At 63.7% G+C, this 17,116-nt stretch overlaps 1 protein-coding gene across 7 annotated transcripts in view; it reads right to left on the reverse strand.

The window, feature by feature from the left end:
• KANSL3 (KAT8 regulatory NSL complex subunit 3) overlaps positions 1–4,397 on the reverse strand; it is a 30,112-nt gene extending 25,715 nt beyond the window's left edge. For all 7 annotated transcript variants that reach the window (XM_071579001.1, XM_071578998.1, XM_071578996.1 and 4 more), the window contains exons 1-2: positions 4,139–4,397; positions 590–760 (exon numbers count right to left, since the gene is read on the reverse strand). In XM_071579001.1, coding sequence (XP_071435102.1) covers positions 590–760; positions 4,139–4,371 — 404 coding nt within the window. In that variant the 5' untranslated portion in view covers positions 4,372–4,397. The remainder of the gene's footprint in view (positions 1–589; positions 761–4,138) is intronic.
• Between the last annotated feature and the right edge of the window lie 12,719 nt (positions 4,398–17,116).

Genomic DNA, 17,116 nt, shown 5'->3' on the forward strand with positions numbered 1-17,116 from the left:
TTCACTGTGGGAGAACTTCACCAGCTGGATCACCCCTCATCACACCCAGCAGATTTCACAGCAGCTGGATGGAGTTTGGACATGAGAATCCATTTTCCTTGAACACAGCTCAGCCCAGCAGCAACACTGTGTGTGGGGTCCCACCAAAAATCCCCCTCAGAATTCTGGGGGGCTGGAATTCCCTGTCCCTGCTCTCCATGTCTACCTGGAGGGCCAAAATTCCTTGTCCCTGCTGTCCCTGTACCTGTTGATGTGCTCCTCCCAATCAATACCTTCCAGATTTCGAGGGAAGGCTGGAATTCGCTGCCCCTCCTGTCTCTGGGTACCTTGGTGGCCAGAATTCCCTGACCCTGCTGGGCCAGAATTCCCTGTCCCTGCTGTCCCTGGGGGGCCAGAATTCCCTGAACCTGCTGGGCCAGAATTCCCTGTCCCTGCTGTCCCTGGGGGGCCAGAATTCCCTGAACCTGCTGGGCCAGAATTCCCTGTCCCTGCTGTCCCTGAGGAGCCAGAATTCCCTGTCCCTGCTGGGCCAGAATGCCTTGTCCCTGGGGGGCTGGAATTCCCTGTCCCTGTATCCCCTGCCCCGCACCTGTTCACGTGCTCCTCCCAGTCATCGGGCGGGGGCGGCGCGTCGGCGTCGGTGCGGGCGAACATGACGTGCCTCTCGCACTCGTTCATGACGCTCCGCGCCTTCTGGTTGTCATACAGAGGCACCGGCGTGGGTGTCACCGTCTCCACGTCGATGGGCACCTCTGCCTCCCTGCCGGGCACGGGGGGCGTCAGGGCAGGGGCAGCGTCCCGGCTGTGCCGCGCTCAGGGCAGGGCACGGCTGCTCTGCGGCCTGTCACCCCTGCGGGCTCCGAACCCAGCCTGTCACCCCTGGGGCTCCAAACCCAGCCTGTCACCCCTGGGGCTCCAAACCCAGCCTGTCACCTCCGGGGGCTCCGAACCCAGCCTGTCACCCCTGCGGGCTCCGAACCCAGCCTGTCACCCCTGCGGGCTCCGAACCCAGCCTGTCACCCCCGGGGGCTCCGAACCCAGCCTGTCACCCCCGGGGGCTCCGAACCCAGCCTGTCACCCCCGGGGGCTCCGAACCCAGCCTGTCACCCCTGGGGCTCCGAACCCAGCCTGTCACCCCCGGGGGCTCCGAACCCAGCCTGTCACCCCCGAGGGCTCCGAACCCAGCCTGTCACCCCCGAGGGCTCCGAACCCAGCCTGTCACCCCTGGGGCTCCGAACCCAGCCTGTCACCCCCGGGGGCTCCGAACCCAGCCTGTCACCCCTGAGGGCTCCGAACCCAGCCTGTCACCCCTGCGGGCTCCGAACCCAGCCTGTCACCCCTGGGGCTCCGAACCCAGCCTGTCACCCCTGGGGGCTCCGAACCCAGCCTGTCACCCCTGGGGCTCCGAACCCAGCCTGTCACCCCTGGGGGCTCCGAACCCAGCCTGTCACCCCTGGGGGCTCCGAGCCCAGCCTGTCACCCCCGGGGGCTCCGAACCCAGCCTGTCACCCCTGAGGGCTCCGAACCCAGCCTGTCACCCCTGGGGCTCCGAACCCAGCCTGTCACCCCTGGGGCTCCGAACCCAGCCTGTCACCCCTGGGGCTCCGAACCCAGCCTGTCACCCCCGGGGGCTCCGAACCCAGCCTGTCACCCCTGAGGGCTCCGAACCCAGCCTGTCACCCCTGCGGGCTCCGAACCCAGCCTGTCACCCCTGGGGCTCCGAACCCAGCCTGTCACCCCTGGGGGCTCCGAACCCAGCCTGTCACCCCTGGGGCTCCGAACCCAGCCTGTCACCCCCGGGGGCTCCGAACCCAGCCTGTCACCCCTGGGGGCTCCGAGCCCAGCCTGTCACCCCCGGGGGCTCCGAACCCAGCCTGTCACCCCTGAGGGCTCTGAACCCAGCCTGTCACCCCTGGGGGGCTCCGAACCCAGCCTGTCACCCCCGGGGGCTCCGAACCCAGCCTGTCACCCCTGGGGGGCTCCGAACCCAGCCTGTCACCCCCGGGGCTCCGAACCCAGCCTGTCACCCCTGGGGGCTCCGAGCCCAGCCTGTCACCCCCGGGGGCTCCGAACCCAGCCTGTCATCCCTGGGGCTCCGAACCCAGCCTGTCCCGGGGCCCAAACCGAGCAGGTCCTGAGCTCCAAACTGAGCCTGTCCTGGAGCCCAAACTAAGCTTACACTGGGCCCCAGACAGAGCCTCCTGCACCCTAAACTGAGCCTATCTTGTATGTGAAACTGAGCCTATCTTGGACCTCAAACCGACCCCTGGGTTCCAACCCAAGCCTATCCTGGATCCTAAACTGAGCACACTGGGCCCCAAACCAAGCCTACCCTGGACTCCAAACCTGCTCTGGTCTTCCCAGGCATACACTCTCCCCTTTCCCAACAATCCCTCACACACTACTCAGGGTCTGTCCTGATCCTCCCCCAGATTCCTCAAAACTTCCCCCACCCCACAGGACCCCATCCCCCATGACCCCAGGCCTACACAGCCCCCACCTGCCCTACAGTTCTCTCAGGCCCCACAGAGGGTCCCCCCAGCCACCCCACAATTCTCCCCAGGACCCCAGGGTGCCCCCCACCCTGGCCCCTCAGCCCCCACCCTTTTGCTCCACAAACCCCACACTACCCCCAGCCCCACTGTGCCCCCACAGCCCCTGGGTACCCCCCAAGTCCAGCAGAGGCCCCTCAGGACACACTCCCAGACCCTACACAGGCCCAGAAGTCCCTCCAGGATCCCCAAATTCCCCCTCATAGCATCCCCACCTGCCCCTCAGGACCCCCACAAGCCTCTCAGGACAAGCTCCCAGACTCTCTGTAGGTCCATGAGCTTCCCCCTCTTCCCACAGACCTCCCACCCCCACACAGCCCCCTCAGTCCCAGAGTCTCCAGCTCCCTTCCCACCTGCCCCTCAGGACCACCCCAGCATCCCCCCCGGCCTCCTCAACTCACCCCTCACAGCCCTCCCCCTGCTGCTCAGGACCCCCTTGGATCTCTCCAGACCCCCCACTCTCCCCCCAGACCCCCCACAGCCCCCTCAGGACCCTCACAGCCCCCTCCCCTCCCCAACCCCACTCCTCAGGACTCCCCTGGCACCCCTCAGGCACCTCACTCTCCTCTCTCAGGCTCCCCCAGTGCCCTCAGCCCCTCAGGACCCCTGTGCTCCCCCCTGCAGCCCCATAGTCCTCTCAGGACCCTCACAGGTGCCCCAACTCACCCCTCACAGACCCTGCACCTGCTCCTCAGGACCCCCCCAGTCCCCTCAGAACCCTCAGAGCTCCCCTGCTGCCCCTCAGGACCCCCTTGGCCCCTGTAGGGCCTCACCCTCCTCTCACAGGCACTCCCAGACCCTCAGGACCCTCCACTCCCCCCTCACAGCTTCCCCATCTTCCCCTCAGGACCCCTATGCCCCCCTCACAGGCCCCACAGTCCCCTCACAGCCCCTCAGGACCCTCCTGGTTCCCCCCGGCTCTGTGCTCACAGACCCCCCCCATCCCAGCACCCACAGTCCCCTCACAGGCCCCCAGCTCGCCCCTCACAGACCCCCCGACCTCTCAGGACCCCCTTGGCCCCACCAGGGCCTCACCCTCCTCTCACAGCCCCTCAGGACCCCCCACTCCCCTCTAACAGCTCCCCGTTCTGCCCCTCCAGACCCCCACAGCCCTCCCACAGCCCCTCAATCCCACAGTGCCCTCACAGTCCCCCATCTGAACCCTCCTGACCCCGCACAACCCCCTAAGCCCCACAGTCCCCTCACAGCCCCTCAGGACCCCCCTGGCCCTCCAGGGCCTCACTCTCCTTCTACAGGCCCCCCAAGCCCCCCTCACTTCCCCCTCGTCTGCCCTCAGGATCCCCACAGCCCCCCAGGACCCCCATAGCCCCCCCAACTGCCCCTCAGGACTCTCACAGCCCCCTCACGACCCTCACAGCCCCCCTCCCTGCCACTCACGACTCCCAGAGCCCCCTCAGCCCCACAGTCCCCTCACAGCCCCCTCACCTGCCCCTCAGGATCCTCCTGGCCCCTCACAGGCCCCATCCCAGCCCCACAGGCCTCCCAACTCGCCCCCACAGCCCCCTGCAACCCTCCTGTCCCCGCCCAGGCCGCTGTCCGTGCCGCCCCAGCCCCCGGAGGCTCACGGGGCGCTGCCGAGGTGCCTGCGCGGGGTGATGAAGAGCAGCCGGGCGGGCCGGGCCGCGCTCGCGTCCGGGTGGGCGCTCCAGGGCTTGGCGTAGCTGTGGTCCAGGCACACGAGGTCCAGCTCGCGCTCGTGCGCCGACAGCTGCAGCAGCAGCGACGTGCCCATCCTGCGCGCCGACCACTGCAGCTCCCGTTCCCTGTCGCGATCGCGGTCCCCGCAGCGCTGCGACATGGCGGGAGAGCCCCCCCCCCCGCCCCCGCCCGCAGCGCGCGTGCGCCGCCCCAAGCCCCGCCCACACCGCGCGTGCGCGGGAGAGACCCGGGCGGGGAGCGGGGGGCGGGAACGGCGGGAGGGGAAGGGGAATGTGGGGAGGGGAAAGGGGAAGGTGGGGAGGGGAAGGGGAAGGTGGGGAGGGGAAGGGGAAGGTGGGGAGGGGAAAGGGGAAGGTGGGGAGGGGAAGGGGAAGGTGGGGAGGGGAAGGGGAAGGTGGGGAGGGGAAAGGGGAAGGTGGGGAGGGGAAAGGGACACACAACGGGGATAGGGGAATATCCTGAGGGGAGCGGGGAATGTGGTGAGGGGAAAGGGAAGGTGGGGAGGGGAAGGGGAAGGTGGGGAGGGGAAAGGGAAGGTGGGGAGGGGAAAGGGGAAGGTGGGGAGGGGAAAGGGAAGGTGGGGAGGGGAAAGGGGAAGGTGGGGAGGGGAAAGGGGAAGGTGGGGAGGGGAAAGGGAGTGTGGGGAGGGGAAGGGGAAGGTGGGGAGGGGAAAGGGGAAGGTGGGGAGGGGAAAGGGAGTGTGGGGAGGGGAAGGGGAAGGTGGGGAGGGGAAAGGGGAAGGTGGGGAGGGGAAAGGGAGTGTGGGGAGGGGAAAGGGGAAGGTGGGGAGGGGAAAGGGGAAGGTGGGGAGGGGAAAGGGGAAGGTGGGGAGGGGAAAGGGAAGGTGGGGAGGGGAAAGGGGAAGGTGGGGAGGGGAAGGGGAAGGTGGGGAGGGGAAAGGGGAAGGTGGGGAGGGGAAAGGGAAGGTGGGGAGGGGAAAGGGACACACAACGGGGAACGGGGAATGTCCTGAGGGGATCGGGGAATGTGGTGAGGGGAAATGGACACATAACAGGAATAGGGGAATACCCTGAGGGGAGAGGGACACACAACAGGACTAGGGGAATGTACTGAGGGGATCAGGGAATGTCCTAAGGAGAAAGGCACACAGGGATCAGGGATTGCCCTGAGGGGAACACAAGGAATATCCTGGGAGGAAAGGGACATAACAGGGATCGGGGAATGTCCTGAGGGGAAAGGGAATGTGGTGAGGGGAAAGGGACACACAGCGGGGATAGGGGAATGTCCTGAGGGGAAAGGGACACACAGCAGGGATAAGGGGAATATCCTGAGGGGAAAGGGACGCACAGCAGGGATAAGGGGAATATCCTGATGGGATCAGGGAATGTCCTAAGGAGAAAGGCACACAGGGATCAAGGATTGCCCTGAGGGGAACACGAGGAATATCCCGGGAGGAAAGGGACATAACAGGGATCGGGGAATGTCCCGAGGGGAAAGGGAATGTGATGAGGGGAAACACACAGAGAATGTGGTGAAGGAACAGGGAATGTGCTGAGGGGAAACAGGGAATGTGGTGAGGGAAACAGGGAATGTGCTGGGGGGACACACGCAGGGATTGGGGAATGTCCTTAAGGGAAAGGGATGCACAGGGACCATCCAGTGCAGCTCCTGGCCCTGCACAGGGCTCCGGGTGCTTCCACATGGAATCTCGAGCTATGCCAAGCAGGGAAGGAAGGGACACACAAGTGAAGTGCCAGGAGTGTTGAGGGAGTGTTCCCGCATTCCTGGGTTCCCATGATCCTGCAGTCTTGTGTTCCCAACATGTCCCCTCTGTGTCCCTCCATCACTGCTCCGTGTCCTCTCTGTGTCCACACAATGAATCTTTACATTCCCAACACATCTCCACCATGTCCTCTCCCATGTCCCTTCGTGTCCCTCCATGAATTCCTCACATTCCCTCCCTGTCCCCCTCCCATGTCCCTCTGTGTCCCATCCATGAATTCCTCACATCTCCACATGTCCCCTCCCTGTCCCTCTCATTGTCCCATCCTTGAACCCTTCACATTGTCCACGTGTCCCCTTCATGTTCTGTCACTGGTCCCTCTGTGTCCCCTCTTATGTCCCCTCCAGGACTGCTCTGTGCCCTCCCTGTGTCCCCTTCCTGTCCCCTTAGTGTCAGGGTGACACAGGACACGGGAGCACATGGACACGGTGACACAGTGACAGGGCTGCCCACGGCCATGGCTGCGCGGTGACAGAGCACGGGGACAGGGTGACACGGGTCATGTCCCCAGGTGACGTGGGGGCACAGTCCCAGGTGACAGAGGGCACAGTCCCCAGTGACACGGGGCACAGTCCCAGGTGACAGAGGGCACAGTCCCAGGTGACACAGGGCACAGTCCCAGGTGACACGGGGCACAGTCCCAGGTGACACAGGGCACAGTCCCCAGTGACACAGGGCACAGTCCCAGGTGACACGGGGCACAGTCCCAGGTGACACCGGGCACAGTCCCCAGTGACACGGGGCACAGTCCCAGGTGACACGGGGCACAGTCCCAGGTGACAGAGGGCACAGTCCCAGGTGACACAGGGCACAGTCCCCAGTGATACGGGGCACAGTCCCCAGGTGACACGGGGCACAGTCCCAGGTGACAGAGGGCACAGTCCCCAGTGACACGGGGCACAGTCCCAGGTGACACGGGGCACAGTCCCAGGTGACATGGGGCACAGTCCCAGGTGACACGGGTCGCGTCCCCAGGTGACACGGGGCACAGTTCCAGGTGACACGGGGCACAGTCCCAGGTGACACCGGGCACAGTTCCAGGTGACACAGGGCACAGTCCCCGGTGACACGGGGCACAGTCCCAGGTGACACGGGGCACATTCCCCAGGTGACACGAGGCACAGACCCCAAGTGACACGGGGCACAGTCCCAGGTGTCACGGGGTCCCGTCCCGAGGTGACACGGGGCACAGTCCCAGGTGACACGGGGCACAGTCCCAGGTGACACGAGGCACAGTCCCCGGTGACATGGAGCACAGTCCCAGGTGACATGGGGCACAGTCCCAGGTGACACGGGGCACCGTCCCCAGGTGACAGAGGGCACAGTCCCAGGTGACACGGGGCACAGTCCCCAGGTGACACGGGGCACAGTCCCAGGTGACACGGGGCACAGTCCCCAGGTGACACGGGGCACAGTCCCAGGTGACACGAGTCGCGTCCCCAGGTGACACGAGGCACAGTCCCAGGTGACACAGGGCACAGTTCCCAGGTGACACCGGGCATTCCTCAGGTGACACAGGGCACAGTCCCCAGGTGACACAGGGCACATTCCCCAGGTGACACCGGGCACAGTTCCAGGTGACACGGCCACACCCACCGACAGTCCTGGCCCCGCCCCCCACCCGTTGACGTTCTGGAATGTGGGAACCCAACGGTTGTGCTGCTGTGGTGTCGCCAGTTTGGGGACAGCGCCCGGGGGGCACACTGGTGGCTGCCCCTTCAGGACAGCTCTGCAGCCATCACCGCTGACAGCACCTCGGGGGTGGCACATTGGTGGCACCTCCTTGGTGACAGAACCTTGGGGTGGCACATTGGTGGCACCCTCTTGGTGACAGAACTTTGGGGTGGCACATTTGTGGCACCCTCTTGGGGACAGAACCTTGGGGTGGCACATTGGTGGCACCCTCTTGGTGACAACCTCAGGGGTGGCACATTGGTGGCACCCCCTTGTTGACAACATCTGGAGTGGCACATTGGTGGCACCTTCTTGATCACAGGACCTCGGGGGTGGCACATTGGTGACATCCCTTGGTGACAACCTCAGGGGTGGCACATTGGTGGCACCCCCTTGGTGACAACCTCAGGGGTGGCACATTGGTGGCACCCCTTTGGTGACAAACCTGCAGCCATTTCTTCCATGACAGGACCTTGAGGGGTGGCATATTGGTGGCACCTTCTTGATCACAGGACCTTGGGGTGGCACATTGGTGGCATCTCCTTGGTGACAACCTCAGGGTGGCACATTGGTGACCCCCCCTTGGTGACAAACCTGCAGCCATCGCTCCAGTGACAGTGCCCTGGGTGGCCCCTCAGTGGCAGCCCCTGGGTGACCCTCCTGCCACCCCCGCGGTGCCAGCGCTGCCCGGCCATGCTGCGGCTCCACGTGGTCGGTGTGCACATCCCCGGGGCCACCGGCTTCGGGCCCGGCGTCCATCTGTCCGTCTGCTTCCGAGGTACCCGTGGGCACGGGGAGGGGACACCGTCCCTGTGGGGCCGGGTGGCATCAGCCATTGTCGTGTGACAACGTGACCTTGGCCATCCTGGTGTGAGTGGTGGCATCCCAGTGTGGCACCTGGGGACACCTGGGGACAGGCTTCCCCTGGCACCTGGATGTCCCCACTCCGAGGTGCCACCACCCTCCTCTTGTCCCTCACAGGCACCTCCAGGAGGACCCAGGTGGTGCCCGAGGAGCACAGCCCCACCTGGAACGAGGTGAGGTGACCCTGGGGGCAGCCACAGTGGCATAGGGACACAAGGCCACCCCCTGACACCCTGTCACTTTCCCCCCCAGGAGCTGGTGTGGTCACTGGACAAGTGTCCCCTGGGCCCTGCGGACACGCTGAGCCTGCGCCTCCAGCGCTGGGACCACCCTGTGGCGCGGGGGTGAGTGCCACCCGTGGGTGGGCACCCCGGGGTGACCCCCCCACTGCATCCCCCCTCACCCTGTGCCCCTGTCCCCACAGGGACCTGGGTGGCACCACGGTGTCATTGGACCAGTTGGTGGCCAACCCCAGCGTGCCGCTGGCCCACAGAGACGTCCCACTGCTGGACCCCCGGGACCAGCCCACAGGGGTGAGCCCCCACCCACAGAGCCCCCAGCACCCTGGGGTGCCGCCTGGGCCACTGGGGTGTCACTGTCCCTTCGCAGTGCACTGTCACCTTCCGCTGCTACTACGACCCCCGAGGCAGGGCCAGGAGTGCCGCGGTCACCCCCCAGGGATGGGGGGCACCGCCGGGGGCACAGGAGCTGCCCCCCAGCTCTGGCAGGGCCCTGGCACAGAGGAAAGAGGATTTCCAGGTATGGCACCTCAGACTGAGCCTGTTCTAAATCCCACACCAGGCCTGTCCTAAACCCCACACCAAGCCTGTCCTAATCCCCAAACAAGCCTGTCCTAAACCCCACACCAAGCCTGTCCTAAATCCCACACTGAGCCTCTCCTAAATCCCACACCAAGCCTGTCCTAAACCCCACACCGGGCATGTCCTAAATCCCACACTGAGCCTGTCCTAATCCCCACACCAATCCTGTCCTAAATCCCACATCGAGCCTGTCTTAAATCCCACACCGAGCCTGTCCTAAATCCACACCGAGCCTGTCCTAAATCCACACCGAGCCTGTCCTAATCTCCACACCAATCCTGTCCTAAACCCCACACCAATCCTGTCTAAACCCCACACTAAGCTTGTCCTAAACCCCAAAACAAGCCTGTCCTAATCCCCACACCGAGCCTGTCCTAAACCCCACACCGAGCCTGTCCTAAACCCCACACCAATCCTCTCCTAATCCCCAAACAAGCCTGTCCTAAATCCCACACTGAGCCTGTCCTAAACCCGACACCGAGCATGTCCTAAATCCCACACTGAGCCTGTCCTAATCCCCACACCAATCCTGTCCTAAACTCCACACCGAGCCTGCTTAAATCCCACACCGAGCCTGTCCTAAATCCACACCGAGCCTGTCCTAATCCCCACACCAATCCTGTTCTAAACCCCACACCGAGCCTGTCCTAAACCCCAAAACAAGCCTATCCTAATCCCCACACTGAGCCTGTCCTTAACCCCACACCAAGCCTGTCCTAAATCCCACACCGAGCCTGTCCTAAACCCTAAAACAAGCCTATCCCGGACCCCAAAACAAGCCTATTCTTAACCCCAAAACAAGCTCCCTGGGCCCAGAAACCAAGTCTATCCTGAGCGCCAAACCAAGTCTAACCTGGATCACAAACCAAGCCGAGCCTCCTGAGCCCCCAAACCAAGTCTATCCTAGACCCCCAACCAAGTCAAACCCAAGGGACTCCAAACTGAGCCTATCCTGGACCCCAGCCCAGGTCCCCTGGACCCTCAAACCAAGCCAAATCCCCTGGACCCCAAGCCAAACTTCCTGGACTTCAATCCAGGTCCCCTGGACCTCCAACCCAAGCCTATCCTGGACCCCAAATCAAGTCAAACCCCCTGGACCCCAAACTGAGCCTATCCTGAACCCCAACCCCAGCCTAGCCTGGACCCCAACCCAAGCCTGTCCTGGACCCCAAACTGAGCCTATCCTGAACCCCAACCCCAGCCTAGCCTGGACCTGAACCCAAGCCTGTCCTGGACCCCAAACTGAGCCTATCCTGAACCCCAACCTCAGCCTATCCTGGACCCCAACCCAAGCCTGTCCTGGACCCCAAACTGAGCCTATCCTGAACCCCAACCCAATCCTATCCTGAATCCCAGCCTAAGCCTACCCTGGACCCCAAGCGCAGCCTATCCCGGTCCTCAGCCTCGGCCCCCCGGGGGGATGTCCTGTCCATCCCCCAGCCCCCCCGTGTCCCGCAGGTCCGGGTGAGGATCATCCAGGCCCGGCAGCTCCAGGGCAACGACATCAGGCCGATGGTGAAGGTGCTCATCGGGAAGCGGCACTTCCGGACCCGCATCCGGACAGGGAACAACCCCTATTTCAACGAGGTGACCGCGGGGAGGGGACACGGCCCCTCGGTGTCCCTCAGCCCGCGCTCACCCTTCTGTGCCCATTTTTCAGGTGTTTTGCCAAAATTTCCACCAGACGCCAGAGCAGCTGGTGGCAGAGCCCATCCATATCCAGGTGGGAAGGGTGCGGTGGGATGGGACAGGGACAGGGACAGGGACAGGGACAGGGGTTGGCTGCTGACGCCGTGTCCCCTTCTTGTCACAGGTGCTCCGTTCCCCAAACCTCTGCACCAGACCCGTCATAGGCACCTTTGAGGTGAGGGGTGTGGCTTGGGAATGGGGAATCGGGAATAGGGTCTGGAATAGGGCATTGGGAATTGGGTTTGGGAATGGGGTGTTGGGAACGGAGCGTTGGGAATGGGGCTCTGGAACAGGGCATCAGGAATCAGATTTTGGGAATGAGGTGCTGGGATCGGGGTGTTGGCAATGGGGTATTGAGAATGTGGTGTCAGGAAAGAGGGTTCTGGAACAGGGCACTGGGAACTGAGGTTTGGGAATGAGATGTCAGGAACGGGATATTGGGAATGGGCATCAGGAAGGGGGCGGGGGGTCTGTAACAGGGCATTGGAAATTGTGTTTTGAGAATGGGGCGTTGGGAACAGGATGCCAGGAATGGGATGTGGGGAATGGGATGTGGGACCACTCTCACCCCTTTGCTGTCCCCACAGCTCGACATCGGCACCATCTACTCTGCACCAGGTGTGTGGGAGGGTTGGGGTGACCCCGGGGTGACTCTGGGGTGACTCTGGGGTGGCGCCGGGGTGACACCAAGGTGACCCGCGGTGTGTCCCCGCCGCAGGGCGCACCCTGAGCCGGCGGTGGCTGAGCCTGCAGCACCCGCGGCGCCGCGACGGCCGCTCCCAGGGTTACCTGCAGGTCAGCCTGGCCGTGCGCCGGGCCGGGGAGAGAGCGCAGGTGAGACCCCCCGCACCCCCCAGCACCCCAAGAGCCTTCCGGGGTGTCCCTAATCTGTGACACCTCCCCCAGGAGCAGGAGGTGCCGGCGGGGGATGAGGACGTGGGGTCCAACCTGCTGCGCCCACCCCCGAGTGCCACCACGCTGCAGATCCGCGTGTACCGCGCCCAGGACCTGCCGCACGGTGGGCACGGGGGGGTTTGGGGCATGGGGGGACTGGGGGGACCCCCCTGCTCACCTGTGGCCCCTTCCCCTGGCAGTGAAGCCAGCGCGGCCGTGCCTGGGCAGCAGGAGGGGCTCGGGGAAGGCGTCGGTGAGGATCAGCTTTGCCGGCAGGACGGTGGGTGCCAGGCAGGGGTGGGGGGCACCGGGAGGCACCGGGGATCCGGGTGCTGGTGGGGGGCTCACGGCTTGGCTCCACGCAGCTCTGCACCCGAGTGGTGCCCTTCGGTGCCAGCCCCGAGTGGAACGAGGTCTTCTTCTTCCCACTGCGGGTGAGGTGCCGCGCCCCGACCCGCATCCTACGCCATCCCCCAAAACAGGGGTACCCCAAAAAGGGGGGGCACCCCCATTCCCACACCCTCCCATTCCCATAGCCTCATTTCCACATCCTCACCCCCCCATTCGCCCCCAACCTCCCCATTCCTACCCCACAAGCACATTCCCACACTCCCATTCCCACACCCTCCCATTCCTATAGCCCCATGTCCATAGCCCCATTCCCACACTCTCCCATTCCCACATCCTCCCATTCCCATAGCCCCATTCCCACACCCTCCCATTCCCACACCCTCCCATTCCCATAGCCCCATTCCCACACCCTCACTCCCCCATTCCCCCCCAACCTCCCCATTCCCACTCCCATTCCCACCCCCACCCCCATTCCCACACCTCTATCCCCTCCCACATTCCATTCCCATCCCTCCATTCCCACACCCTCACCCCCATTTCCCCCACAACCCCCATCCCCACTCTCCCTTCCCACACCCCTATCCCCCCCCCCAAATTCCCACCCTCCCGTTCCCACCCCACATCCCTGTTCTCCTTCCACAGCTGCCCCCCATCTGTGAGGAGATCCAGCTGGACCTTCTCTGGGGGTGAGTGGGGGACACCCCTTCAGGATTGGGAGACTTCCCTGGATTGGGGGATCCCCCCGTGTTTGGGGGACCCCTCACAGTCGCACCCACAGGTCGTGCCGGAGCAGAGTCCTGGGCACTGCCACCATCCCGCTGTCCCAGATCTACCAAGAGCCCGAGGAGCAGCAGGGTGAGGGGGGCACCCTCGGGGTATTCTCAGCATCCAGAGCCCACCCTCGGGGTGTTCCCAGCACCCAGAGCCCACCCTCGGGGGGTCCCCAGCACCCAGAGCCCACCCTCGGGTGTCCTCACCACCCAGAGCCCACCCTCGGGGGGTCCCCAGCACCCAGAGCCCACCCTCGGGTGTCCTCACCACCCAGAGCCCACCCTCGGGGTGTTCCCAGCATCCAGAGCCCACCCTCGGGGGGTCCCAGCACCCAGAGCCCACCCTCGGGGGGTCCCCAGCACCCAGAGCCCACCCTCAGGGTGTTCCCAGCACCCAGAGCCCACCCTCGGGGGGTCCCCAGCACCCAGAGCCCACCCTCGGGTGTCCTCACCACCCAGAGCCCACCCGCGGGGTGTTCCCAGCATCCAGAGCCCACCCTCGGGGGGTCCCAGCACCCAGAGCCCACCCTCGGGGGGTCCCCAGCACCCAGAGCCCACCCTCAGGGTGTTCCCAGCACCCAGAGCCCACCCTCGGGGAGTCCCCAGCACCCAGAGCCCACCCTCAGGGTGTTCCCAGCACCCAGAGCCCACCCTCGGGGGGTCCCCAGCACCCAGAGCCCACCCTCGGGTGTCCTCACCACCCAGAGCCCACCCGCGGGGTGTCCCCAGCACCCAGAGCCCACCCTTGGGTGTCCTCACCACCCAGAGCCCACCCTCAGGGTGTTCCCAGCACCCAGAGCCCACCCTTGGGTGTCCTCACCACCCAGAGCCCACCCTCGGGGTGTTCCCAGCACCCAGAGCCCACCCTCGGGGCGTCCCAGCACCCACAGCCCACCCTCGGGGGGTCCCAGCATCCAGAGTCCTCCCCCCACGGCCTCCCTGAACCCCCTTTTTTGCCCTCAGGGGGCTTCCTGCCCTGCTTTGGACCCGCCTTCCTGCCCCTGTACGGCCCCCGGCCCGACTGTGCCCGGGTACGGAGCGGGGGTGGCAGGGTGGGCACGGGGGGTGACAGGGTGGGACCGGGGGGGACAGGGTGGGCACGGAGGGGGAGTGAGAGTATGGGCGCGGGGGATGACAGTGTGGGACCAGGGGATGGCATGGTGGGAGCGGGGGGGGGGAGAAAGGGTGGGCACGGAGGGGGGTGACAGGGTGGGACTGGGGGTGGTGACAGGGTGGTCACGGGAGGGTGACAGGGTGGGACCAGGGGGGACAGGGTGGGACCGGGAGTGGTGACAGGGTGGGCACAGAGGGTGACAGGGCAGGCACCACGTCCACTTGCGGGGGGACACCCACCCAAAGGCCCCCTGTGTGTCCCAGGACTCGGACATGGATTATCAGGGCCGGGTGCTCCTGGAGATCTGCACCCAGCAGGGCACTCCGGACGGGTGGCAGAGGGGCAGCGTGGCACCTGTGGACGTGCAGCTGGCACAGGTGGGACACGGGCACACCGGGACAGGGGATGTGGGGACATGGGGACAGGGGATGTGGGGACATGGGGATATGAGGTTATGGGGCTATGGAACATGGGGACAGGAGGATAGGGGGATAGGAGACATTGGGATATAGTGATATGGGGAGATGGGGATGTGGGATATGGGGATATGGGATATGGAAATGTGGGGATATGGGACATGGAGATATGGGAATGTGGGGGTATGAGGGTGTGGGGATATGGGATATGGGACATGGGGATATGGGATATGGGACATGGGGATATGGGAATGTGGGGATATGGGAATGTGGGGATATGGGACATGGGGATATGGGAATGTGGGGATATGGGATATGGGAATGTGGGGATATGGGACATGGGGATATGGGAATGTGGGGATATGAGGGTGTGGGGATATGGGATATGGGACATAGGGATATGGGAATGTGGGGACATGAGGGTGTGGGGATATGGGAATGTGGGGACCTGGGGATATGGGACACAAGGACATAAAAATGTCGGGATGGATAAAATGATCCAACATGATCTTTTTAGTCTTAGTGGAGTGTTTACTTAGTTATAGTACTTATTAATTTTTAATGTTTGTTTATTTTACTATAGTATAGTAGATACACACTGATTTGTTTTTATTTATTATTATCTATAATATACAATGTATAATATATAATATAATATATAATAAATGTTATATATTATATATCGTATGAAATATATTTTTATGTTGCTTTATATAAAATATGTACACTATGTACACACTGTAGTATATAAAATATATATGATATATCCTGTGCCATACTTACTATACAATATAGAATCAATATGTAATTAATGTATATTAATTAATGTGTATATTAGTTAATGTATATAATTAATATGTGATTAATATCTAGTACAATACACTTTATGTCCCCCTCGGCTCTGTTCGTTCAGGCCGTCAGGGGTCATTTATCCAAACCCAAAGTGCCACCAATGTCCCCACCCCGTGCCCCACACGAGCAGCTCCCGCCGAGCTCTGCCGAGCGCCGCCTGAAAGCGCTTTAAGCCCAACACCCCCTTAGCGTTAATGATGAGCTCCAATTAACCCCCGGCGTTAATTACCCCCTTCCCGGGCTTCCTCCGCAGCAGCGGCTCCTGCCCCGCTGCCAGTGGGGGCTCTGCGGGGTGTTTTACTCGGCCACGATGATCCCGGAGGGCTCCGAGCCCGTGGGATTCGAGCTCGGGATCGGACACGACGCCGCGGCCACTGCCCAGAGCCTGCCCGTGTTCGACGGTGAGTGGGGACACACCGGGGGGGACACCTGGGGAGGACACCTGGGGAGGACACACGCACCTGAGGGGGACACAGACACACCTTGGGGGGGGACGCACACCTGGGGGGGACACACACACACTTTGGGGGACACACACACACACTTTGGGGGGGGACGCACACACACCTTGGGGACACACACACACACACACCTTGGGGGGGGACGCACACCTGGGGGGGATCACACACACACCTTGGGGGGGGACACACACACTTTGGGGGGGACTCACACGCACTTGGATGGGGGCACACCTGGGGGACACAGCTGGGGGGGCACACCTGGGGGCCACACACGTGGGGGGGATATACCTGGGGGGGACATAGCTGGGGAGGACACACCTGGATGGGGGCCACACACCTGGATGGGGGCACACTTGGATGGGGACACACCTGTGTGGGGGGCACATCCCTGGATGGGGGGCACACCCCTGGATGGGGGACACACACCTACATGGGGACACACACCTGGGGTGGGGCACACACCTGGGGTGGGGCACACACCTGGGGGAGGACACACACCTGGGGGGGGGACACACACACCTGGAGGAGGGACACAGCTGGATGGACACACCTGTATGAACATGCCTGGGGGGGGGACACACATCTGGGGGGGACACACACCTGGATGGGGGCACACACCTGGGTGGGGGCACACACCTGGGTGGGGGCACACACCTGGGGGGTTCACACACCTGGATGGGGGCACACACCTGGATGGGGGGACACACACCTGGATGGGGGGACACACACCTGAATGGGGGCACACACCTGGATGGGGGTACACACCTGGGGGGGGGGGGGGGGACACACCTGGATGGGGGGACACACACCTGAATGGGGGGACACACACCTGAATGGGGGGACACACACTTGGATGGGGGCACACACCTGGAGGGGGGGACACACACCTGGGGGGGAGACACACACCTGGATGGGGGGACACACACCTGGATGGGGGGACACACACCTGGGGGGGAGACACACACCTGGAGGGGGGGACACACACCTGAATGGGGGGACACACACCTGGAGGGGGGGCACACACCTGGGGGGGGGGGAGACACAAACCTGGGGGGGGGGGGTACACACACCTGGATGGGGGACACACACCTGGATGGGGGACACACACCTGGATGGGGGCACTCACCTGGGGGGGGGACACACACCTGGATGAGGGGGTCACACCTGAATGAGGGGGTCACACCTGAATGGGGGACACACCTGGGTGGGGGACACACCTGGGGGGTCCACACAC

Source organism: Pithys albifrons, chromosome 29, assembly GCF_047495875.1.
Source record: "Pithys albifrons albifrons isolate INPA30051 chromosome 29, PitAlb_v1, whole genome shotgun sequence".
Lineage (NCBI taxonomy): Eukaryota > Metazoa > Chordata > Aves > Passeriformes > Thamnophilidae > Pithys > Pithys albifrons.